The sequence below is a fragment of the Chlorocebus sabaeus genome, chromosome 22, assembly GCF_047675955.1.
Source record: "Chlorocebus sabaeus isolate Y175 chromosome 22, mChlSab1.0.hap1, whole genome shotgun sequence".
Taxonomy (NCBI): Eukaryota; Metazoa; Chordata; class Mammalia; order Primates; family Cercopithecidae; genus Chlorocebus; species Chlorocebus sabaeus.
In genome coordinates this window covers 40,054,921-40,081,477 of record NC_132925.1, presented here as the reverse complement: position 1 = coordinate 40,081,477, position 26,557 = coordinate 40,054,921, and the positions used below count along the sequence as shown (strand labels likewise).

Genomic DNA, 26,557 nt, shown 5'->3' with positions numbered 1-26,557 from the left:
GGTTTGCTGTATCAGATCCCCAGGGGGGTTTTCAGCACTGTCTGCAGCTAGATAGTAAATATGGTGGACCCCATCAGTAATCAGTAACAATAATGAAGTTCCTTAAATGAATTATGTACCTTTTTAGAAAGCACGTAAGTTTCACTTTCCTCATGCTTTTTAATTTGGGCACCTCTCAGTATTGTTTCCTCTATTTTGCGCTGAAACCATTGCCATTAGAATAAGAAGGAAGTCCCACACTTGTTGCTAATTAGATACCAGCCCCCTGCCAAGCCATAGCCCTGCCCAGCCGCTCTCAGCCTTGCCCTTCCTTGAAGAAACAAGAAGCTGTTTCCCAGGTGATTGTCTCCACTCCATTCCCTATCCAGAATGATTCTCCATTTGAATTCTCAAAATCCCAGTGACCCCTCAATGCAACAGGAGGAGGTGTGAGACCAGAAGGGTAACTCAGTGGCCCTAAATTGTCAGACAAAGCAGGAAACAGAAGATCCTCATACCTGGGCCTCAGAAGAAGGAAAGGATTCAAGACAAAATGATGAAAAGGTTACAAATAGTCCTCTACATGTGGAGCAGCTGTAATCCTAGAAATACAGAAAAATTTTCTTTTTTTCTTCACTTTGCATTACACATTTTCTTTTTTTGTCTTGCAGAGAAGAAATCCGTAAGTCCATCTGCCAGCCCAGGTGAGTGCCTATTTTTTCTACCGTGTGCATCTCGGGGAGGACATTCTTTTTATGATAGAAATACTGTGTTCCACAATCCCTGCCAAGCTCATAAGATCTTCTGTGCATAAGAATTGTGTCCCAGAACTGGCCACTCCTCAACACAGCTCAGAAAAGCTGCAAAACTACATTTGTGTGTGTGTGTGTTTGCCAATTGAAGCAGCTGGTTGGGTCAGAATGTTGACTGTGTTTTCCCATTTTTCCTGAGTAGTGATTGAACTGCATGAACAGGACAGCCACTGAGTTCGTTTTTCAACATCCTGTAAGACATGCTCATGTTATGGGACTAGCAAATAGAAGGCACAACTCTTTTTGAAAGGGGATAACTGGAAGTGCCAGTAAGACTTCTGTGGCTTTCTATTAGTGATCACTAAAATTTTATCATGATTTATATTTACAGAACTTTTTTGCGCATACTTTCCTTAGATTCTCATAGTAGCCTTTGTGAAGTAGATTGTACTGTAATTACTATATAGATGAGGAAATTGAGGCTCGAAGAGGCTAAGTGAGTTTTCTGTATCACACAGCTGGTAATTGGCAGACTGGGGAAGGACTCCCAGATTTTCATTCCCCTGGCCCAGTGCCCTTTTCACCCGCAACATGTGTTGTCTTCCAGGAATTCTCTTTTGCCAAAGCTTTTTCTCCTCTGCTTCCCCATCCACTCAACTCTCAGCACCCCCTGTTATTTCCAGTGGACAACAGCTGTCCAGAGCATGGCTTCGACATGGCCCTCGCTGGGCTTCACATTCTCTTGTTCATAATAAAGGACGATGTAGGTGGTATACAGTTGTTAAGTGGGGGAAAGTTTGGATGGACCTAGTTGGAGAGAAAGGGAGAAACTGGAGAAAATCAGAAATCTAGTGGCATAAAAAACTGTAATATTCTCATTTATTCATGTATTTCAGCTCATCTTTGAGTCAAGAGAGCTGCTTTATTGATTTTTTTCCCCTTCAGCTTCCTAAAGTTAATGAAAGTATCCTTTATTTTTCTGCTCTAGTTATTTCTCACATAAGCAGCAAAATCTCTCTGTTTCAATATTCTCAATCTTTACAAATATTTTAGAGATGGGAGCTTGAATCCTGGGCTAGACTTTTTCCAGTTGTGTACCCTGGATGTGCTAATCCTGTCTCTGTGGGCACCGATCCTCCCACACAGTGGGTACCAGATATCATTGGGGTCCTCCCCTGACTGCTCCAGCTGACATCCTCCACTTTCCTGCAGTTGTTTGCTATCAGTCCAACCGTGATGAGCTCCGACGTCGCATCATCCAGTGGCTGGAAGCTGAGATCATTCCAGATGGCTGGTTCTCTAAAGGCAGCAACTACAGTGAAATCCTAGACAAGTATTTTAAGGTAATCCAGAGGTAGGAGGAAGACTATTCAGGCCCATAGAAAGGGAAGCTTCCTTCTCCCATTGCCCGATCACATCTTCCCAGACCACAGGAAATGTAAACCTGTATAGACTCCCTGAGTTTCCTCCTCATAGATCATTGATGAAGCCATGAAAGTTGCCTTCTCACCAGCTTTATTAGTGGGAGTATGCAGTGGAGTCTTTGGGATCTAACACACATGTGCTGCTGCCTTCAGGCAGTTAAAGCCACAAAGGTCTTGGAGAACCTGTCAGTTAGGGCCAAGCTTTGTCCCCTACTCCCCGTGACACATTATGGAGCTGGCTGTTAATACAAAATACCCTCTGATTGTACCCAGACCGGGACCACTTCAGCCTCTTTCCTGCCTAGTTTGACATTTCTCTAAGTCATTAACTTGACTGCCCATGGCCTGGAGAGATTCTTCATCTGAGAAGAATCAATGGACTGGCATTTCATGGGTCCAGAGATTCTTCCTGAACTTAAAGATATTGCTGTTCCCTATCATAATTAGTTGAAGAGACAGAGTGTTCCACTTGGGAGCAGGAGAGATGCTATTTTCACAAAGAGAAATTAAGGAGGTTATAATATTTAGTGATGGCTCGGGCTATCATGGCATGCAGATCTTTCACATAACTTGAGAGTTAGAAGCAGCAATTAAGGGCATTCTTACAGCTGATTGACAAGAACACAGACACACACAGGCGCATCACACTCAGAAGCACAAAGACACACTCAAACTCAAACATGCAGACGCACACACACACACACCACATACAGAGACTCACATGCCACACAGAGACACATCCTACACGCAGACATATTCAGATACCCACATTTCCATGCAAGCACCAAAGCCCTCTTCACTTACAGACATCTAGGTAGATGCCCCAGCCATCTACTCCCTCACATACCTCCAGGGCTCAACCCAGTCGGGACTTGGGAGCAACTTCAGACACATGAGGGACTTTTTGGCTGCTCTGAGGCCACCTAATGTGGCCAATGCCAGTCTAGTCTGTGGATTTCTCTTTCTGACACTATAGAACCTACAGATGAAGAAGTACTGTGTTGGCTTCAAATGGATATTTGGTTAAGACTTCACTTGTGTTACTATTTTTATATAGAGATTTCTCTCCTCTATGGCAGATATTAAGTTTCTGGATTTCAAGTTTTTGAGATCATACCCAGATGAAAAAACACAACCTTTCTTGCTTTGTCCTCTGTCTCAACCACTCCCACATTACGGAGCCCTTAGGGCAAGAATGGTTCCTCTTCTACAGAAAAACACATCATAGTGCTGAGCCAGGAGAGTTGGACAGGAACAAAAAGTAATGTAAAGAAAGTGACTGTTCAAAAGCTGAGTGAATGGCAAAGGTACCTGCAGGGCCTGCTGTGAGCAGTGACTTTGCCCTACAATTATAGCATAGGAGGTGTGGGACCCAGGACACTCCTTTCCAAGGGCCACTTGGGACCTTGTAAGCATTTTTTAGTGGCCCTTCGATGGCACTCCGCCTCGGGCATCACTGACACCTGCTATTAGATTTGATTCCCAAGAACCTAGACCACATTCCCCTCAACACATTTCCATCTCCTCCAGCAGCAACTCACTTTTACAGGCTCCCTTCTGAAAGCTGTAAGGCCCTTTGAGAAAGTAGCTCTTCTCTAGGGCATTCTCACACCCGAGCATCTAAGAAAGCTTGATCATGACTGACAGACATAAAATCTCCTCTTCCCAGACACTCTGGCAGTGTCTTCCAGGAGAAAACAGGTTTCATTTTCTACTTTTTGACGATTATCAGAGTCTTATGTGCTGCTGTCTTCAAAGGAAGACTGCCTCCTCCTAGGTCAGCAGCTGCCTGTTGGTGAGAGGTCTTACAGGCACAGAGAGATACTAGGTCTTTGTAACTGACTGACTGAAGAGAGGCTGAATGAATTAGGTTGGTTCATGGTCCATGATTAGGAGGACCTCACAGGCAGACCCCCCAGGCATTCCAGGCTATTTCTGGGGCAGGCACCAGAATTCTGTGTTCCTGTGGATTCTATATACAGCTCTGGCCTGGAGAGTTGAGCCCTGGGCCCTCATGAGTTGAGAAAGCACATGGGCTGGACCTTCCCCCAGCTGCAGGCCTGATTCTAGTCCTACTGAAGTGTGTGTACACAGCACTACCTTTTGAGAGCTGCCTGGACTGTGGTTGCCAGGTTCATGGTGCCCACTTGGGCCATGTGGCACTGGGTCTGTAGCTAGTGCTGGACGGTTCCCCTCCCTACACTCATTCCATCATCAGGCCCTGACGACACTGGGGTCTTTGAGGGTTGCTCCCATTTGCCCAGTACATGCAGCATTTGAACTCAAGAAAGTCCTGTGCTACTAACAGTGGCCCCCAGCCAAACTTATTTAATTATTTTCGATTACTTAATCAAGACCTCACAAGGTAAACACTTAGGGAAGTTTCTCAGGGAAAACTGTATAGTGAATAAAGGACATCAGAGACCTGTTCCTGGGAATTAGGACAAGAATAGTAAGCACGTACTAAGCATAGGCCTAATAGTTGTTTCATGCACACCTTCATTATACAATAGTAGAGTGGAACACCTGTGACACGTGGCAGTCAGGAGAGAGTTGCTAGCTACATCTTGCCCTTCTATCTAGAAATTTGGACAGATGTTTCTTCCAGAATCCCTTGCACCATCTGGGGAGCCATCTTGAAAGTAATATGGGGAAGCTAATCCTTTCCCAGGGCAGCAGCATGAGGCAGCCTAGGGAAAGGATTTGGGAGGGAAGGGGAAAATGCTATCGAAACTTGTTAGGAGAGCAGCAGTATGCAACTTGGAATTTGATCAGTCTTGATTTTGACACCCTCCTGCAGCTAGTGCCTAGGTATCTTGAATGGTCCCAGATGGCTGAGGTCTCAGTTTAGCATCTTGCCATAGAGAACAATGTGTGAGCTCACTGCACCCCTCACTTTGTGCTCGTGGGATGCCAGCTGGGTCATGAGGACAGCCTGAGCTGGGTGATCTGAGGACCTGTGCACACATCTGCAGTGGGGCCCACAGGGCAGAGGAGCAGGAACTTTGCATGATGACCCCTGTCTGTAGGTTATTGCTTTGAGGGCTTTGCCTGAGTTCTCACTGATGTGATCAGTTACGGGCACCAAGGTGAAAGTTAAGCACCGAGAACAGGACAAGGAGGCTGGAATCAAGCAACAAGAAATGATCTTATAAGTCCGAAGTGAGCTCAGAGGGTTATCTGCATTGCTGTTCCTGAGCAGTTCATTAGAAACATGTTCTGAGACCTGCTACAGAGATTCTCATTCACAGCTTGCAACTTTAAACTCTTGTTACATGTTCGTCAGGGTTTGAGAACATGATGTGGAGGTTGGTCTGTACCCAAAGGTACAGTCAAAAGTGTCTACAGGGCAGTGTCAGAGATAGGGCCACACAGTGTGCTTAGGGACCCCAGGGGCCTCTGTTCAGGTTGCCTCCTCTCCCCAGGCACTTTTCCTCTTTCATCTTGGGCACAGGTACCTTCTCTGCATGTCCCACGGATTAGAGCATTTGTTGCCATGACCCTCTGAGGCCAGGGCAGAGTTGGAATGTATTAAGAATAAGATGAATCAGAGGCGGGTCAGCTGAGTGGAGCAATGATGGAACAGGGGTTCTGCAAAACATTCCTGAATGATCTCGTCATGCCCTTTCTAGAACTTTGATAATGGTGACTCTCGCCTGGACTCCAGTGAATTCCTGAAGTTTGTGGAACAGAATGAAACTGCCATCAATATGACCACGTATCCAGACCAGGAGAACAACAAGTTGCTTAGGTGAGAGGAACAAGGGGTCAGAGAATGATCCACAAGGGAAGGCTGCCTAGGAGAGGGGACTTAAACCCTTTCCCACCTGCAAAAGAGCCACCAGTGAGAGAATGTCATGTAAAAAGCAAAATGAGAATTCTGTCCTGTTCTATTCTATGAAAGTATGAATTAATATATTGAGTACCACTGATATCTAATCAAATAGTTATTGTTTTTGGTCAGAACTTGCAAGGAATAGAAGAATATAATTTTTAAATAAATTGCCAAGGGCACATCAGGGCAAGTTGTTTCTGAATGTTGTGGGTGATGTTTTACTGATTAATTTTCTGAATGAATTACATTAATCTATTATTTAACTGTAGGTCCAAAATAGCTTTGTTCTGATTTTTAGGTAATTAGTGCTATTTCATGTCGATTGCCCTGACTGTTACAGATACATGCCCATCTACTTTTATGGTATTATTCCAGAATAAATATTAATAAAAACTAATCGCTAAGAAACTTTTGATGTGGTTTCAGCATCAGTAAGAATTAAAAATAGGAAAAGCATCTCTTTTTTTAAAAGAAGTACATTGCACAGTTTCTAGAAGGATTCTTCTTTAATAATAGTCTATGACCTTAAAGTATAGGTTCTGTAAATCCTTCACATTTTGATAATCTGAAGTTATATAATGTTTTACAATTTCAACGTTTGAGCCTCATGATATCTCAGTGAAGGAGGGCTTCTTGACCTCCTTTTACGGATGGGAAGACAGGCTCAGAAAAGTTGAATAACTAGCCCAAGTTCATTTGAGTAGTAAGTGATTGAGCCAGGCCTCAAATCCAGCCCAAGGGAGAATTAATGGAGCTGACTTCTAGAAGCTTTTCTGAAAATCTCTTTCTAGAATGATGATAATGGTGATTCTTGCTTGAACTTCATATTCTTTCAAATCCTATATTCTTTTCATATCATCTGTCATAGCTCTTCTGTTTTGATTTTCCTAGTTTGGTTGACTTGACATGTGTATACCATGGGGAAAGGCAATTGCTAGTGGAAGGTGTGCAGGCAGTGAAAACATTTGTCAATCAAAGTAGACAAAACCATTCACGAAACTTTAGTCATCTTAAGGGGAACATTTGAACAGCTGGAGTGATCTGACATTCAGTATAACAAACTAAAGGTTAGATGCCTGCACTGGTGAGGATGGATAGTAGTTGTGTTGGGTCAGTGTAGAGAGAGGCTGTTTCAGTTAGCATTCATCTTCTTGGCCTCCTATGGAAGCCCTGGGTGTATGTGGTCTTGATGCTTACTTCCCTTCTTCTGAGTGAAGCTAAAGTCTTGCTAACACATTTATCCTGTGTTTTGTTTCAGGGGACTCTGTGTTGATGCCCTCATTGAACTGTCTGATGAAAATGCTGATTGGAAACTCAGCTTCCAAGAGTTTCTCAAGTGCCTCAACCCATCTTTCAACCCTCCTGAGAAGAGTATGCCTAACCTAAGAAATAGAGAGCTGTAGGGAATGGAGGCATTTTGTAGGAGCCAAGATAGAGAGGATTGGTGGAACTCTCCAGAGCTAGCTGAGAAAATGCCCTCCCATGATTCTAAACTGGGTCCCAGCCCATTATTCCCATGGTGAAGTTAGGACCCCACATTCTTTAGGTTGATGGTGGCATTTGCTCAGATATAGTGCTTCTGAGTGACAGGCAGGTCTTGCCTGGGAAAAAAGGGTAAGGTGCACAGACTGTAGCAAAGATGCCCTGTTCCACCCTTACAACTAAACTGTTGCCTCACATTTCTGACCCAACAGAGTGTGCCCTGGAGGATGAAACGTATGCAGATGGAGCTGAGACTGAGGTGGACTGTAACCGCTGTGTCTGTGCCTGTGGAAACTGGGTCTGTACAGCCATGACCTGTGACGGTGAGCTGTGCTTCAGAAAGAAAGAAAAAACAGCAAGGAGAGAGCTTCATGAAATCAGCATGAGAGAAGTTGGGGTGGGGATGATGGAGAAGAAGGTGGTGGCTGGGAGCAAGGAACCCAGGGAGCAACTGGCAGACCCACACCTGTAAGGTTGGAGCCCCAAGTGGGGAGCTTTGAGGGCAGAGCACTTATCCTATAGGCATTCAGTTTGAAAGTCACTCCAGAGGCTTGGAATAAGAGAGGACCAAGACCCAGGGCAAAAGTAAATGATAATGGAATAGTAACATTATGGAAATAGTAATAATGGAATAATAATTTAAAATAATAATAATTAAAATGTTAAAATAAAAATATTTAATAATTAAAAATAATAATAATGAAATAGTAACAGTGAAAGCAAATACTTACTCAGCAAGAACCATTTGCCAGGCTCTCTTCTAAGCATTTTACATATTAACCCATTGATCCTTATAACACCTTAGGAAATAGCAAAAGACTCTGGTGGTTGAAAGACAAAATGACTTCTCCTTGCCATACCCAGCAGAAAAAGAAAAAATGTTTGTAGACCCTCTTTCAACTAACAGAGATGGGTAATCTTTTTTAAAAAGAGAAAGTTGAGCTAATTGAGATGTGTGCAGGGTGGTCTGGGGAGACAGAGAAATCTGAGAGTTTGGGGGGCAGTGTGAGGCTACAGGTTATGTTGGAACCACTGGAGTCCCATCTGGGTCCTGGGCTACAATTATGCCAAAGATCAAGAGGGACTCTTAAAGCCAAGCCCTAGCAAAGAACCAGGGACATTCAGAGTGGAGGCAAGACAGAGAAGGGTGTCGAAGCTAGGTCTGCGACAGAGAGTTGCCTTAAGGTCAGTTGGAACCAGGCCCAAAAGTTTCACCAGCTAGGGTAAACCTAAAGTTATATCAGCCAGGGGCAGTGGCTTATGCCTATAATCCCAACACTTTGGGAGGCCAAGGTGGGAAGCCCAGGAGTTCAAGACCAGCCTTGCCAACATAGCGAGACCATATCTCTACAAAAATGTGAAAATTAGCCAGGTGTGATGGCACATGCCTGTAGTCCAGCTACTTGGGAGGCTGAAGTGCAAGAATTGCCTGAGCCTGGGAGGTTGAGGCTGCCATGAGCCATAGTCACACCACTGCATTCTAGCCTGGACAACAGAGCAAAACTGTCTTTAAAAAAAAAAAAAAAAAAAAAGTTGAAGAAGTTAACTGTGTCGGCCGGGCATGGTGGCTCACGCTTGTAATCCCAGCACTGTGGGAGGCCAAGATGGGCAGCTCACAAGGTCAGGAGATCGAGACCATCCTGGCTAACGCAGTGAAACCCTGTATCTACTAAAAATACAAAATATTAGTCAGGCATAGTGGTGGGCGCCTGTAGTCCTAGCTACTCGGGAGGCTGAGGCAGGAGAATGGCATGAACCCGGGAGGTGGAGCTTGCAGTGAGCCAAGATTGCGCCACTGCACTCCAGCCTGGGCAACAGAGCGAGACTCCGTCTCAAAAACAAACAAAAAAAAAAGTTAACTGTGTCAAGAACTGGCTGGAACCTAGGATCATGTTCAGGAAGATCAGGTTAAATGGTAACTAGGAGCCTCTTCTAGACAAGGATCCTAGAGAACACCAACAGTATAAATGGTCCAGTATTGTCTAAGGTATCACTGGCCTACCACTGCCCAGGACCAAGTCTGTTTTCGGTGTGGAAAGACAGGAAACCAATGTAACTCCAGGGACAGGTGAAAGAACAGGAAGAGGCTATTTAGAGACTAGACATTCCTACAAGTTCCTGGAAGTCAAGACCAAGCCAGGATCTCCAGAAGAAACACAGAGTTGCTACTGAAACCAACAAAAAACAGTCAGTGGCCTAGCCTGCCTCAACCATGAAGCATCCTATACTTGTCTTCCCTAAACTCCATTCAGTACCTCTCTGCTTCTAACTGCTGCTGTTCTGGCTTTGTAAAGGTAGCCCTCCATTTCTAAGGTGCAGGCAGTTGGTATGCAGTTGGCTTACAGAATAAGCGTGGTCATTTGGATAATAATCTCTATCACATGCATCAGACAAAATTCAAATGATCAGCCCCATGGGACACTGCCCATTTCCACAGCCACTCAGCTGTGGGCTGCTCATCCTCCCTGGATGACCAAGTCCAGAACTCTGTGTGGGTATAACGTGGAGCAATCCATGTTAGATGGTGGTGCCCCAGGGGTCTGAGCACGTATGGATGTGTAGGCCATGGATCTGAGAGGAGTTTGTGGAGCCAGCATTCTGGGGCATTTTCAGGTTAGTACCTGAGAGCAGTCTGATCTTAGATCACAAATCAAAATGGGACGGGCAAAAAGGGGCATCAAGATGTGAAGCCAGGTGGAGGCAGAGCCAAGGGAAACTGCTGTGAGGGGAAGATTGATAGCAATGTTTGGAAGATACGTCCTAGCAGTGTTTCCTAATGGTCAACATTCTTCTTGATAAGCATAGAGATTTCATCCTAAACATAGTGAATCAGCATTTGCAAAAGAGCAGCTTGGGAACCTGTGTAGTTTTTGTTTTTGTTTATCACTGCAAGTTTGAGAAACATTGCTAGATGAAATGGTTGTCAACCCTGGCTGCACATTAGAACCAACCAGAAAGACATGTAAAAAAAGTACTGGTGTCCAGGTCCCACCTCACATCAATTAAATCGGAATCTCTGAAGGTGGAACTAGGCAGCTATCTTTTCAAATGTTCTCCAGGACATTTTGATGGTATGTGAATGGCTGAGAGTCATTGTCTTAGAGGAATCTCCTGTGTCAGGATCCAGGTTTTCACCATAACTTTTTTTGCAGGGCCAGCTTCTGGCAGGGATGTGCTAAGCAGTTAAAGGAACAAAAGCCAGAGAGGAGTTGGGATAGATTGCGTTGTTACAGTGTGTTACCTTGGAGGTATCAAGTACACAGGGCCCCTTCATGCCTTCATACTTAGAAAATGTGGGTAATTCACCTCTCCTTCCGCAAGTTAAATGGGAGATGAATTGAGAGCCTCTAGGTAGATCTTGGTGGATTCCTCACTGGCTTACCACAGCTGCCACTGCTCTGAGCTTTGGTTCTTCTTGCAGGAAAGAATCAGAAGGGGGCCCAGACTCAGACAGAGGAGGAGATGACCAGATACGTCCAGGAGCTCCAGAAGCATCAGGTGAATGGTAGCCTCCATGCTGGTTCAGGTGTTGCTGTTGCCATCAGGCCCTATACCACTCAAACACTGCCCAGTGCCCCAGGAGACCAAGGAGGCACTCTCTGTTCAATACAGTAGATCTTGAGTGATACCCCATCACCTGTACTATCAAACTGTGATACAGACAGTTTCCTGATGAAGTCCTCACAGGGCCCAGTAGGTCTCAACAGGTATAGGTTACAGCTCAGTGAGTGGCTACAAAAGGCAAAATCGGGCAGGTGGTCATTTGCAAATGAGGTGGAAGTGGTTTGCAAATGAGCATGGTTTAAGGAAGTGTGTATCCTGTCATGACCAGTGTCCAGACCCAAAGACTGTGAGCTCCTGAAAGCAGGCTCTGTAACTTGCTCATCATTGTACCCTCGCAGGGTCTGGTATGTAGTCAGCACTCAGTGAGTATGAAAGTAGTGGATTGGGGCCACAGCAGAAAGGATTTAAGTTCAACATCAGTCTAGCTAGAAAATAGCCTGGGGTTAACAAAGAGTCTCCTTCCCAGAGACTCAAGAAGATAATAAGAACATTGTTCAGGTTCTATGTCATTAAGTTAAAGGCTTCCTTGGGGAAGGAGTTCTTAGCAGAATAGTGATCCTCTGACATATTGTGGAACTGTTGAACTCCTGGCCCATCCTCCTACTGGCTTATTATGTAGTCTTAATACAGGATATTGCACCTTCCATTACCTATCTGTAGACCAAATGTAGTAGTATTAGTCTTCTCTCTGACATAGATGTTTTTAAGGAATGTAATGGTCATAAGAACTGCTAAACTATTGATATGAAATATTTGACATGAGCAAACAGAACTATTACTATTAATAGTAATTACTCATATCTATTAATCATTCTCGATGTGCATTTTGTCATCATTGTTACTGATAGTATAGAAATCTCATGTCAGTTGTTTAAGCAGAAGCAAAAGCTTCTAGACTTTTGCTTTTTCAGATTTCACCAGTCTTGAGTCTCCAAATGAGTTCAATCCCATGAAGGAGAAAAAAAACTTCATAGGAATTACTTTCGTCTAGGATACAGTAGTTATCAGACAGTACGGAGTGAATTATAATAGCTAATATGTTTAAGTTTCTGTGTTTGATGTGAGTCCCCTCAGATCTGATACTGAGGCAAGGATGCAAGTACACATAGTTTATTTGGGAAGCAATGCCAGGAAACACCAGGGGGAGATTTGGGAAATGAGTCCAGGAAGGGAAGGAAGTAATAAAGAGTGTGTATTCAGGCATGTTACCACTGTTAACAAGTGGCTCTTAATGCTCTTGGGGATCTCTGGGAATGGAATAACAGTGCCTGAGTCGGGATGAAGCTGGGCTGTTTCTATAAGAACTCCCATCAGCCACTGGCTGAGGGCTTCTACTGGGAAACAATAATTCCCTGGCATTTGTGGCCTGCCAGTGTGTGTGGACAGAGTAGGCTACAGCAGCCAGAGAAAGGCGTCAGGCAGAGATGCAGGTGCTGGCAATAGGTAGGAAGTCATGCCAGTGTACACCGAAACATTAAACACAAAGGGGCTATGGATGGAACCCCAGCAGTGTCTGCTAGATATCAGCCACTGTTGTCAGGTTTTTTAAAATTTATTTCTTTAATTGAAATATGATTCACATAGCATAAAATTCACCCCTTTAAAGTGTATATTCTTAAGATTGTCAGTCATCTCACTACTATCTTAATTCCAGAACATTTTCATTATCCCAGAAAGAAATCCCATACCCATTAGAAGTAACCCTCCATTCTCATCTTCCTCCAGCCCTTTGCAACCACTAATCTACTTTCTAACTATAGATTTTCCTGTTGTGGACATATTACAGTAGTATCATACAACAGTATAGCCTTTTCGGTCTTTGACTTAGCATAATGTTTTCAAGGTTCATTCTTACAGTATGAATCAGTACTTTTTTCCTATTTATGGCTGAGTAACATTCCATTATATGGATATACCACATGTTGTGTTACCCATTCATCATTTAATGAATATTTAGGTTGTTTCAATTTGGGGGCCCTGATAAATAAAGCTGTTAGGAACATTTTCGCACAAGTTTTTGTGTGGATACATGTTGTCAGCTCTTGGGTATTTACCTAGGAGTGGAATTGCTGAGTCATACGGTGACTCCATGTTTAACCTTTGGAGAAATGGCCAAACTGGTTTCCAAAGCTACTGCGCCATTGTACATCTTCACCATAGAGTTCCAATTTCTTCACATACTCACCAATGGTTTTGTTACTGTTATTTTTTATTTTAGCTGTCCTAGTGGGTGTGAAGTGGTTTTGATTTGCATTTTCCGCGTGATTAATGATGTTGTTGAGCATCTTCGTATGTCCTTATTGGCCATTTTGTGCCAGGAACTGTTGTAAGAGATGGTACTTTATTACTGTGGTTTTGCAGTTGAAGACATTGAGACACAGAAGATTTCACAGTATGCCCAAGGTCACCCAAAAAGTAGCACAGCCCGTTGAAGCTCAGGCAGTCTGCCTCCGGAACCTGTTGTACTTAATTAACACTTCTTTGGACTTGTTGGATTCAGAACATCTTGTAGCATTTCCATTTAACATCATTTTCTTCATTCTTAAAATGGGAACCATAATGTCTGATCTGTTTGTTTCATAGGAGTCCAAATGGCGTCAGCTTAATTCAGTAGACAGCCCCTGCATGACTATATCATGAATAGGCCATAGTTCTTGTTCTCAAGTTGTTCATTGTCCACAGAGGAGCCAGACAAGTAAACAACTAAAATTCAGCATAAGCTTGTAAATGCCAATGCTATATAGTCTTGAAGAATAAATGCCAACAGTTGTTTAATATTTCCATGACGCCTATTTTCTCTTACATCTCAAAGGAAACAGCTGAAAAGACCAAGAGAGTGAGCACCAAAGAGATCTAATGAGGCGGCACAGGATAGTGTCTGGAGCCCAGCATCTTCTCTTCCACTTCAGCGCTGAGTCCAGTATACACGAGTGTCTGCTACAGTCGCCAAATCACCAGTGTTTGCTTATATAGCAATGAGTTTTATTTTGTTTATTTGTTTTGCAATAAAGGAGATGAAGGTGGCTGGCTAGGAGGGGAAGGGCCACAGCCTTCATTTCTAGGAGTGCTTTAAGAGAAACTGTAAACGGTGCTCTGGGGCCGTTTAGTAAGGAAACTGCATCACGATTGAAAGAGGAACAAACCCAAATCTGAACCTCTTTTGAGTTTACTGCATCTGTCAGCAGGTTACAGGGAGTGCACACAATGCCAGAGAGAACTTAGCAGGGTGTCCCTGGAGGAGAGGTTTGGGAAGTTCCACAGAGAGGAACGCTCTCTGCTTCCAGCCTCTTTCCATTGCCGTCAGCGTGACAGACCTCCAGCATCCACGCATCTCTTGGTCCCAATTACTGCCTCTAGATACATAGCCATCCTGCTAGTTAACCCAGTGTCCCTCAGACTTAGATGGAGTTTCTGGGAGAGTACACCCAAATGATGCAGATACTTGTATACTTTGAGGCCCTTGGCAACCTAACCAAATTTTAAAAATACTTTTTACCAAAGGTGCTATTTCTCTGTAAAACACTTTTTTTTTTTGGCAAGTTGACTTTATTCTTCAATTATTATCATTATATTATTGTTTTTTAATATTTTATTTTCTTGACTAGGTATTAAGCTTTTTTATTATTTTTCAGTAGTCCCACCACTTCATAGGTGGAAGGAGTCTGGGGTTCTTCCTGGTGCAGGGGCTCAAATAACCCAGATGCCCCCACCCTGCCACATACTAGATGCAGCCCATAGTTGGCCCCCCAGCTTCCAGCAGTCCACTATCTGCCAGAGGAGCAAGGGGTGCCTTAGACCGAAGCCAGGGGAGGAAGCATCTTCATAAAAAACTTTCAAGATCCAAACATTAATTTGTTTTTATTTTATCTGAGAAGTTCAGGCAAATCAGTGTTCCCAAGGATGGAGATAAGTACAGCCAAGCGGGCTTAGGATATCCCAGCCTACCAATATGCTCATTGGCCTACAACTAACTAGGAGAGTGAGTTGACCCTGTCTCTCTTCTTTTTTCTGGACCTCAGTTTCCTCAGTGAGCTGGTAAGAATGCACTAGCCTTTTGATTTGATAAGTTATAAATTTTGTGGTTCTGATCATTGGTCCAGAGGGGAGATAGGTTCCTGTGATTTTTCCTTCTTCTCTGTAGAATAAATGAAATCTCGTTGTTAGAACAAGAAATGTTAGATGGCCAAAAACAAGATGACCGGATTTGATCTCAGCCTGATGACGCTACAGGTTGTGCTGTGATACAGAGTCCTCATGGGTAAAGCAGGAAGAGAGTGGGAAAGAGAACCACCCCACTCTGTCTTCATATTTGCATTTCATGTTTAACCTCCGGCTGGAAATAGAAAGCATTCCCTTAGAGATGAGGATAAAAGAAAGTTTTTAATTCAACAGGGGGAAGAAAATGGAGATTTAATCCTAAAACTGTGACTTGGGGAGGTCAGTCATTTACAGTTAGTCTTGTGTCTTTCGACTTCTGTGATAGTTAACCCCACTCACTACCCTGTTTAAGATGCATTTGGAATACCAAAGATTAAAGCCTTGACATAAGATCTCATTTGTAGAAAGTAGATTAAAGACCATCAGAAGGAAATTATTTAGGTTGTAATGCACAAGCAACTGTGAGAAACTGTTGTGCCAAAAATATAATTCCTTCTAGTTTTCCTTGTTCTTATTTGAAAGGAGAAAATTCCACTTTGTTCAGCATTTTAAGCTTTTGTGTATCAATCCCATCTAAAAACTCTCTTCAAACTCCACTTGTTCAGTCTGAAATGCAGCTCCCTGTCCAAGTGCCTTGGAGAACTCACAGCAGCATGCCTTAATCAAAAGTTTTGCCAGCCCTTGGACACTATGGGAGGAAGGCAAGAGTATCAGTTTGTTAAAAGCAAAAAAACCACAGTGTCTCTTCACTAGTCATATTTAGAACAGTGGTTACCATCCAAGACTACTCTATCCTGCAACATTGAACTCTCAAGAGCAAATCCACATTCCTCTGCTTCTGTGTAAATAGGGCAGCTGTTGTCTATGCCATAGAATCACATGATCTGAGGACCATTCATGGAAAGCTGCTAAATAGCCTAGTCTGGGAAGTCTTGCATAAAGTTTTGCATGAAGCAAACAGGATTCAATCAGGTTTGGTTCCTTCAGCCCTCTAAAGGCATAGGGCTTAGCCTGCAGGCTTCCTTGGGCTTTCTCTGTGTGTGTAGTTTTGTAAACACTATAGCATCTGTTAAGATCCAGTGTCCATGGAAACCTTCCCACATGCCGTGACTCTGGACTCTCAGTTTTTGAAAGCAGGGTTCCTCTGCCTGCTAACAAGCCCACGTGGACCAGTCTGAATGTCTTTCCTTTACACCTATGTTTTTAAATAGTCAAACTTCAAGAAACAATCTAAACAAGTTTCTGTTGCATATGTGTTTGTGAACTTGTATTTGTATTTAGTAGGCTTCCATATTGCATTTAACTTGTTTTTGTAACTCCTGTTTCTTTCTTTTCGGATACTATTGATGAATAAAGAAATTAAAGTGGTAGTTTTATTGGTTTCCTTTCCCCCAATTAAGGCCAAATAAAGTTGTGAGAACATTACCCATTTGCTTCCTAAGAGTGGATTGGAGTTTCAGGAGCCTTACAAAGGACTGAAGAGTTTCTCCTGGGACTGCAGCTTGGATGGGAAGTTTACTCGGGGACTGGCAGAACAAGTTTCTTTGAAAGGATCATGGATAGTGGGTCTGGAGTAGAAGGTGATGACAAGTCAGAGAGTGTCTTAGTCCCTTCAGGTTGCTATAACAAAATGCCTCAGACTGGGTAATTATAGACAACAGAAATGTATTGCTCACAGTTCTGAAGGCTGGGAAGCCTAAGATTAAGGTGCCAACAGATTTAATGTCTGATGAGGGCTTGTTGAAGCTTGTCTGCTTCAAAGAATGCACCTTCTTGATGCATCGCCACATGGTGGAAAGGGTGAACAAACTCCCTTAGGCCTCTTTTATAAGGGCACAAGGGTTAAACTTTTGATGACCTAATCATCTCCCAAGAGCCTCACCTCTCAATACCATTGCTTTGGGGGATTCAATTTTATCATGAATTTTGGGGGGACATAAACATTCAAACCATAGCAGGGTGCATTCCTGTATTGGGAAGATGTTAAATTAAATGACTTCTAAATCCCCCATACGATTTAGGAGACTAAATGGCATCCTGTGAGGCTGACTGCAGTGGCCTGTGAGAAGGCAAATAAACATGGGAAGGTAGTACAGGGAACATGGAATCATTGCCAGGGACGGGCTAAATAACCTTAATGGCACTTCCTTGATACACACATTCCATGGGGATAAACATTTCCAAGTGGGCTGAATGTTGGCTGGTTAAAACCTCTTCTGCTCCATCTTGGGGACACATGACTAATGTTTTCCAACCTGCCATTTTCATATGTATCGTGCACTCTCCACCCCCAATAATTCTGCCTCCCAAAAGAGCATGTTATAGTTGATGAGGTTTAAGGTTTCTTCAGTCATGTGGAAGTGTTGCTATCCTAAAATTATAGCTGGATCACTTTGATTGGATTTGGGATATTACCCAAATACTAATCAAATATTAAAAGGCAATCTTTTTTGTTATGTAATTGCTACAGATTACTGATCTCATTTGTCACAGTTTGATTCTTCAAATTTTCATTCTCAGAAGGGAATCTTAAACCCAGTTTGAAGGGTACCTTGTCCACAACCACTTTTAAATTTTAGCTAACTACTGTGTTCTGGGAAAACTTCTTCTGCTGTTATAGTATGTATGTATTCAGGAAGTGCAACATTATTAAAATAACCTAAACTAAGCATAATTCAGAAGTTTCCTTTCATCAAAATTTAATATTATGAATTGTGCAAAGAAGTACGTTACTTTGATCCACTTTATTTTAGAACTTCTTTATCAAGTTATCAGTCCTCTTGAACTATTTCTGAAATAAGGGGAAGGAAGGAAGGGAAAAAATATGAATGTGTAGATAGATCTAAGCAGATGCCCTCAGAGCCCTGGAATAATCCTAGCCAGGATGTGGGACATGAAAACAACTCTGGCCTACTGCTGCTGGAAGGCTGCTTCATGGTGTGACATAGGAAGTAAAATGTTGCTGTATGAATGGGAAGAAGGGTCTTCCTGTCAATGAGAATTAATGTTTTTCTAATGATTTAACTTTTTTACTGAAAAAATAATATGTATACGTGGTAAAAATCCAAATTGTATCAAGGAAAATACAGTGAATAAAACCATCCTCTCAGAGGATGTGTCCATTTATAAATTTGCCTATGATTGCCTATAAAGTCAAAGAGGTTGCACAAGTATGCATGCCTGCCGAAACTACATAAACTGAGCATATCTATTTCCCTACATGTTTGCAAACATTATGCCTTCAAGCTTTTTGGCCTCTGATAGAGGAAAAATGGTAACTCCTTGTTTTATTTTTTACATTCATTATTCCTTTTGTAAGACTAAATCTCTTCCCATGAAAAATTGGTTCTTGTCATTTTCTTTCATTTCCTTCACTTGTTTTTCTAATGGTTGCTGGTCTTTTTCTTATTGGTTTGTCATAGTTCTCCATAAGTATATCGTTAGCCGTTTGTCGTGAATGTGACAAATACTTTCTCTCAGTTTGTTTTTCTTCTTTTGACTTTATGAGATGCTTTGCCTTGTAGAAAACTTCACTTTATATAACTCAATTTCAATTTATACATCTTTTCCTTTCTGTCTTTAAGACAAAAGAACTTTAAAATCTGTGTCATTGTTGAAGCTTAAGGACAGAAAATGGCCAGCATAGAACTCTGATGCCCTCAAAAAGAATGCAGAAATATCCACTTGGGGAGGACAGAACATTGCCAGTCTTGGAATATATAAGCTAAATCTAAGGTTGTAATTAAGGGAGTAAGAACAATATAGAAGGGGATCCAAACTGGGCCTCAACTGTCCTTTGATGCATTCTATTCTATGATTGGTTAAGCGTGATTTTCAACTCTTTTGTAAGGAAAAAGTAGAGATGGAGATCAATATCATTTATTGTTCATTTACCAAATATTTGTTGTGTCTATACTATGTTCCAGGCATTTTCCTGAACTATGCCATCACTTATGCATTGGTGTACATAGCTACCCATCAAGTAGGTCCTTTCAAGATTCTGGTACAGAACGAGCAAAACCAGGAGTTGCTTACTATAATCCATGTTGTGGAAGAGCTTTAACATTTGAAACCCTTCTATTGTGCCTTCTAGAACTTGCTATTAATCACCAACAAATCCCTTCTACTCTTAGCTTCTGTTAACATTTCCCTCACCTTGTTTTCTACCTGAAACTTGGCTCCCCTCTGAGGACACTTCCTCCATAGCCCTTTCAAATGGTGTAGTTTTCTTTACAACATCTTTCATCAACTGGATCCTTTTTGTTCCTTCCTCTACAAACCTTCAGTTTAAAACATCAAGTCATTAGACTTTGCTATCCACTACACTTTCATCACAGTTTTCTGTTGTTCCTCTCCCCACCTCTACCATTCCTTGATTTTAGCTGCTGACTTTGTAAAACTCTGCATCACTGCTTCTGTCGTAACTCTTGATGTCACTATCTCATAAATGATCTATCCCATGACCTCCTTTGGACCTTGACCTCCTCTCCCCCAAGGATTTTTTTTTTTTCTCTATTTTCTTTTAGCCACTTTCCTCTTGGTTAGAACTTAGATCATATCACTGGCAATAATCTCAATTTCAAGCATCCTACTCTTCAACAACTACCTTCTGTCCTTTCAACTCACTTTCTCTGATACCCCAACTCTAACAATTCTTTGGTTCCCATCAGGTCCTAAAATCCAATGATCCTATCACTTTTTCACTTTGCTTCTCCCATTTTGCATCCTTCATCCTCCCCATCCCAGCTTAGATTCCATGGTTGATCATTATAATCACTTTCTAGCATGCAGGTCTTCCTTTGTCATGCTTGCACAGCAAAACTTCAACATTCAATTAACCCAACTCTCCTCCCGTTCTGTGTTTGTACTCAAGCAGCTAAATTAGGCTGCATAAAATACAACCACACTGAGTTTTCTCACTTTATTTTTTAATTTGTTTTAATTTTTTTTTTTTTTTTTTTTTTGGAGACAGAGTTTTGCTCTGGTTGCCCAGGCTGGAGTGCAATGGCATGATCTTGGCTCACTGCAACCTCCACCACCCGGGTTCAAGAGATTCTTCTGCCTCAGCCTCCTGAGTAGCTGGGATTACAGGCATGTGCCACCACTCCCAGCTAATTTTGTATTTTTAGTAGAGACAGGGTTTCTCCACGTTGGTCAGGCTGGTCTCTAACTCCCAAACTCAGGTGATCCTCCCACCTTGGCCTCCCAAAATGTTGGGTTTACAAGCGTGAGGCACCGTGCCTAGGCTTTCTCACTTTAAATTCATGGTCTTGAACCTCAAAAGTGCCTTTAGCACTACCCAGGATACCTGGTATATTTCTTTAGTTATTATCTCCTACTCTCCTAGATGACTGTTTTCATTCTTTTTCCTTAATACTGCCATATCCAGCCTCACACTCAGCTGATGAATTGCCTCTGGTTTCACTAAGAAAACTAGAAGCAATCAGAATTTCCAGAAGCTTTCCCTACCACAGTATCCACCTTTCTTCATCTAAGCCCATATACTTTATCTTACCTCCTTGTACATAATCTTACCTAAAGCAAACCTGGTACTTGTGCATTAGACCCTATCCCTCTGCCTCCTGAAAGGCATTGCTCAGCAATTCTCCCCCTTCTTTTGTAGCATCAAACTTACCCTCTCCATCTGTCCCTTATCACACTATTTCTCCCATTTTTTATATTATTATACTTTAAGTTCCAGGGTACATGTGCACAACGTGCAGGTTTGTTACATATGTATACATGTGCCATGTTGGTGTGCTGAACCAGTTAACTCATCATTTACATTAGGTATATCTCCTAATTCTATCCCTCCCCACTCCCCCCACCCCACAACAGGCCCCGGTGTGAGATGTTCCCCATCCTGTGTCCAAGTGTTCTCATTGTTCAATTCCCACCTATGAGTGAGAACATGTGGTGTTTGGTTTTCTGTTCTTGTAATAGTTTGCTCAGAATGATGGTTTCCAACTCATCCATGTCCCTAAAAAGGACATGAACTCATCCTTTTTTATGGCTGCATAGTATTCCATGGTGTATATGTGCCACATTTTCTTAATCCAGTCTATCATTGATTGACATTTGGGTTGGTTCCAAGTCTTTGCTATTGTGAATAGTGCTGCAATAAACATACGTGTGCATGTGTCTTTAAAGCAGCATGATTTATAATCCTTTGGGTATATACCCAGTAATGGGATGGCTGGGTCAAATGGTATTTCTAGTTCTAGATCCTTGAGGAATCGCCACATTGTCTTCCACAATGGTTGAACTAGTTTAGAGTCCCACCAACAGTGTAAAAGTGTTCCTATTTCTCCACATCCTCTCCAGCACCTGTTGTTTCCTGTTTTTAATGATCACCATTCTAACTGGTGTGAGATGGTATCTCATTGTGGTTTTAATTTGAATTTCTCTGATGGCCAGTGATGATGAGCATTTTTTCATGTGTCTGTTGGCTGCATAAATGTCTTCTTTTGAGAACTGTCTGTTCATATCCTTTGCCCAGTTTTTGATGGGGTTGTTTTTTTCTTGTAAATTTGTATAAGTTCTTTGTAGATTCTGGGTATTAGCCCTTCGTCAGATGGGTAGATTGCAAAAATTTTCTCCCATTCTGTAGGTTGCCTGTTCACTCTGATGGTAGTTTCTTTTGCTGTGCAGAAGCTCTTTAGTTTAATGAGATCCCATTTGTCAATTTTGGCTTTTGTTGCCACTGCTTTTGGTGTTTTAGACATGAAGTCCTTGCCCATGCCTATGTCCTGAATGGTATTGCCTAGGTTTTCTTCTAGGGTTTTTATGGTTTTAGGTCTAACATTTAAGTCTTTAATCCATCTTGAATTAATTTTTGTATAAGGTGTAAGGAAGGGATCCAGTTTCAGCTTTCTACATATGGCTAGCCAGTTTTCCCAGCACCATTTATTAAATAGAGAATCCTTTCCCCATTTCTTGTTTTTGTCAAAGATCAGATGGCTGTAGATGTGTGGTATTATTTCTGAGGACTCTGTTCTGTTCCATTGGTCTATATCTCTCTTTTGGTACCAGTACCATGCTGTTTTGGTTACTGTAGCCTTGTAGTATAGTTTGAAGTCAGGTAGCATGATGCCTCCAGCTTTGTTCTTTTGGCTTAGGATTGTCTTGGCAATGCGGGCTCTTTTTTGGTTCCATATGAACTTTAAAGTAGTTTTGTCCAATTCTGTGAAGAAAGTCATTGGTAGCTTGATGGGGATGGCATTGAATCTATAAATTACCTTGGGCAGTATGGCCATTTTCACTATAGTGATTCTTCCTATCCATGAGCATGGAATGTTCTTCCAGTTGTTTGTGTCCTTTTATTTCGTTGAGCAGTGGTTTGTAGTTCTCCTTGAAGAGGTCCTTCACATCCCTTGTGAGTTGGATTCCTAGATATTTTATTCTCTTTGAAGCAATTGTGAATGGGAGTTCACTCATGATTTGGCTCTCTGTTTGTCTGTTATTGGTGTATAAGAATGCTTGTGATTTTTGCACATTGATTTTGCATCCTGAGACTTTGCTGAAGTTGCTTATCAGCTTAAGGAGATTTTGGGCTGAGATGATGGGGTTTTCTAAATATACAATCATGTCATCTGCAAACAGGGACAATTTGACTTCCTCTTTTCCTAATTGAATACCCTTTCTTTCTTTCTCCTGCCTGAGTGCCTTGGCCAGAACTTCCAACACTATGTTGAATAGGAGTGGTGAGAGAGGGCATCCCTGTCTTGTGCCAGTTTTCAAAGGGAATACTTCCAGTTTTTGCCCATTCAGTATGATATTAGCTGTGGGTTTGTCATAAATAGCTCTTATTATTTTGAGATGCATCCCATCAATACTTAATTTATTGAGCGTTTTTAGCACGAAGGGCTGTTGAATTTTGTCAAAGGCCTTTTCTGCATCTATTGAGATAATCATGTGGTTTTTGTCTTCAGTTCTGTTTATATGCTGGATTACGTTTATTGATTTGTGTATGTTGAACCAGCCTTGCATCCCAGGGATGAAGCCCACTTGATCATAGTGGATAAGCTTTTTGATGTGCTGCTGGATTCGGTTTGCCAGTATTTTATTGAGGATTTTTGCATGATGTTCATCAGGGATATTGGTCTAAAAATCTCTTTTTTTGTTGTGTCTCTGCTAGGCTTTGGTATCAGAATGATACTGGCCTCATAAAATGAGTTAGGGAGGATTCCCTCTTTTTCTATTGATTGGAATAGTTTCAGAAGGAATGGTACCAGCTCCTCTTTGTACCTCTGGTAGAATTCAGCTGTGAATCCATCTGGTCCTGGACTTTTTTTGGTTGGTAGGCCATTAATTATTACCTCAATTTCAGAGCCTATTATTGGTCTATTCAGGGTTTCAACTTCTTCCTGGTTTAGTCTTGGGAGGGTGTATGTGTCCACGAATTTATCCATTTCTTCTACGTTTTCTAGTTTATTTGCATATAGGTGTTTATAGTATTCTCTGATGGTAGTTTGTATTTCTATGGGATCGGTGTTGATATCCCCTTTATCATTTTTTATTGTGTCTATTTGATTCTTCTCTCGTCTTTTTTTTTTTTTTTTTTTTTTTTTTTTTGAGACGAAGCCTCGCTCTGTCACCCAGGCTGGAGTGCAGTGGCCGGATCTCAGCTCACTGCAAGCTACACCTCCTGGGTTTACACCATTCTCCTGCCTCAGCCTCCCAAGTAGCTGGGACTACAGGCACCCGCCACCTCCCACCCATCTCGGCCTCCCAAAGTGCTGGGATTACAGGCTTGAGCCACCGTGCCCAGCCCTCTCATTTCTTATTAGTCTTGCTAGCGATCTATCAATTTTGTTGATCTTTCAAAAAACCAGCTCCTGGATTCACTGATTTTTTTGAAGGGTTTTTGCATCTCTATCTCTTTCAGTTCTGCTCTGATCTTAGTTATTTCTTGCCTTCTGCTAGCTTTTGAATGTGTTTGCTCTTGCTTCTCTAGTTCTTTTAATTGTGATGTTAGAGTGTCAATTTTATACCTTTCCTGCTTTCTCTTGTGGGCATTCAGTGCTATAAATTTCCCTGTACACACTGCTTTAAATGTGTCCCAGAGATTCTGGTATGTTGTGTCTTTCTTCTCATTGGTTTCAAAGAACATCTTTATTTCTGCCTTCATTTCGTTATGTATTCAGTATTCATTCAGGAGCAGGTTGTTCAATTTCCATGTAGTTGAGCGGTTTTGAGTGAGTTTCTTAATCCTGAGTTCCAGTTTGATTGCACTGCGGTCTGGGAGACAATTTGTTATAATTTCTGTTCTTTTACATTTGCTGAGGAGTGCTTTACTTCCAACTATGTGGTCAATTTTGGAATAAGTGCGATGTGGTGCTGAGAAGAATGTATATTCTGTTGATTTGGGGTGGAGAGTTCTGTAGATGTCTATTGGGTCCGCTTGGTGCAGAGCTGAATTCAATTCCTGGATATCCTTGTTAACTTTCTGTCTTGTTGATCTGTCTAATGTTGACAGTGTGGTGTTAAAGTCTCCCATATTATTGTGTGAGAGTCTAAGTCTCTTTGTAGGTCTCTAAGGACTTGCTTTATGAATTTGGGTTCTCCTGTATTGGGTGCGTACATATTTAGGATAGTTAGCTCTTCTTATTGAATTGATCCCTTTACCATTATGTAATGGCCTTCTTTGTGTCTTCTGATCTTTTTTGGTTTAAAGTCTGTTTTATCAGAGACTAGGATTGCAACCCCTGCTCTTTTTGTTTTCCATTTGCTTGGTAGATCTTCCTCCATCCCTTTATTTTGAGCCTCTGTGTGTCTCTGCACGTGAGATGGGCCTCCTGAATACAGCACACTGACGGGTCTTGACTCTTTATCCAATTTGCCAGTCTGTGTCTTTTAATTGGAGCATTTAGCCCATTTACATTTAAGGTTAATATTGTTATATGTGAATTTGATCCTGTCATTATGATGTCAGCTGGTTATTTTGCTCGTTAGTTGATGCAGTTTCTTCCTATTATCGATGGTCTTTACAATTTGGCATGTTTTTGCAGTGGCTGGTACTGGTTGTTCCTTTCCATGTTTAGTTCCTCCTTCAGGAGCTCTTGTAAGGCAGGCCTGGTGGTGACAGAATCTCTCAGCATTTGCTTGTCTGTAAAGGATTTTATTTCTCCTTCACTTACGAAGCTTAGTTTGGCTGGATATGAAATTCTGGGTTGAAAATTCTTTTCTTTAAAAGAGAAGGAAAAATGACACACTATAACTTTTCCAGTTAATACACATTTCTGTGTGGCCCCTCTTGGAAGCAAACTGTCCTCAGTGTTAGCATTCCATTAATCTGTTCTCAGTGCCCAAAAGTTGCCTATATTCCTTCATTCAAATGATCTATTCTCAGTCTTCATCTTACTTGACCCATCAGTAGTCTTCAACACAGTCAAACACTCCTTCCTTCCTGAAATGCTTTCTTCATTTGCTTTCAGGTCATGACACTTCTCCTAGTTTTTTTCTACTTTACGGTCAACTCCTCAATCTTCTTCACTGGTTTCTCTTTGTGTCTCTGACTATAAATGTTGAAGGGTTCCAGGGCTCAGTTCCTGAACCTCTACTCTTCTTCATCTATGTCTACTCTCTTGATAAGCCCATCTAGTCTTATAATTTGAAAAACCACCTATAGGTTGACATCTCCCAGGTTTATGTTTCAAGCTTAGACCTCTCTCCTAAACTCCAGTTTTATATCTAATTACCCACTCAGCATTTCCTCTCAAATGTTTCAAATGGGCATCTCTAATATAATATGTCCCAAACCAAGTTCTAGGACTTCTTAATCAGAATAAATGGTGGTTCTATTCTTCCAGTGGCTCAGGGCAAAAGCTTTAGTCATCACTTGACTTCTCTCCCTTATACCCATCATCTAATTTGTCAGCAAATCATATTTGCTCTACCTTCAAAAATGTATACATAATCCAATCTCTTCTCACTAATTCCACTACTAACACATTGAACCAAGACACTATCCTCTCAAAAGCACCCATTAAGATCCTTATAAAATATAAGTCACATCATTTCACTCCTCTGTTCAAAACCCTCCAGTGGCTTTCTTCCATCTCTTCCCACAGTATGAGCAAAAGCCAAAACCCTTACAATGGCCTTTATGATACCACACAATCTAGCCTCCTGTTATCTTTCTGATCTGAACTCCTACACTGTCTCATGAACTCTCTTCATTGCAGCCACTGGCCTCCTGGCTGTTCCTCAAATCCACCAGCCCTTGCCCAAAATCCACTAGCCATTGCTCACCTCAAGGCCCAGCTCCCTCACCTCCTTCAAATCTTTGTTAAAATTTAACCTCAATGAGCTTTCTCTGGACTGTCTATTTAAAATTACAACTCTCAGGCTAGGTGCAGTAG

General features: G+C 41.9%; 1 protein-coding gene across 1 annotated transcript in view; it reads left to right on the top strand.

Annotated features, from left to right (window-relative positions):
• Window positions 1-16,564, top strand: part of FSTL1 (follistatin like 1) — a 54,469-nt gene extending 37,905 nt beyond the window's left edge. The window contains exons 5-11 of the mRNA XM_007985669.3: window positions 651-683; window positions 1,944-2,074; window positions 5,788-5,906; window positions 7,249-7,361; window positions 7,685-7,795; window positions 10,894-10,970; window positions 13,849-16,564. Of these exons, the coding sequence (XP_007983860.1) occupies window positions 651-683; window positions 1,944-2,074; window positions 5,788-5,906; window positions 7,249-7,361; window positions 7,685-7,795; window positions 10,894-10,970; window positions 13,849-13,893 (629 nt within the window). The 3' untranslated portion in view covers window positions 13,894-16,564. The remainder of the gene's footprint in view (window positions 1-650; window positions 684-1,943; window positions 2,075-5,787; window positions 5,907-7,248; window positions 7,362-7,684; window positions 7,796-10,893; window positions 10,971-13,848) is intronic.
• The last annotated feature ends 9,993 nt before the right edge of the window (window positions 16,565-26,557 follow it).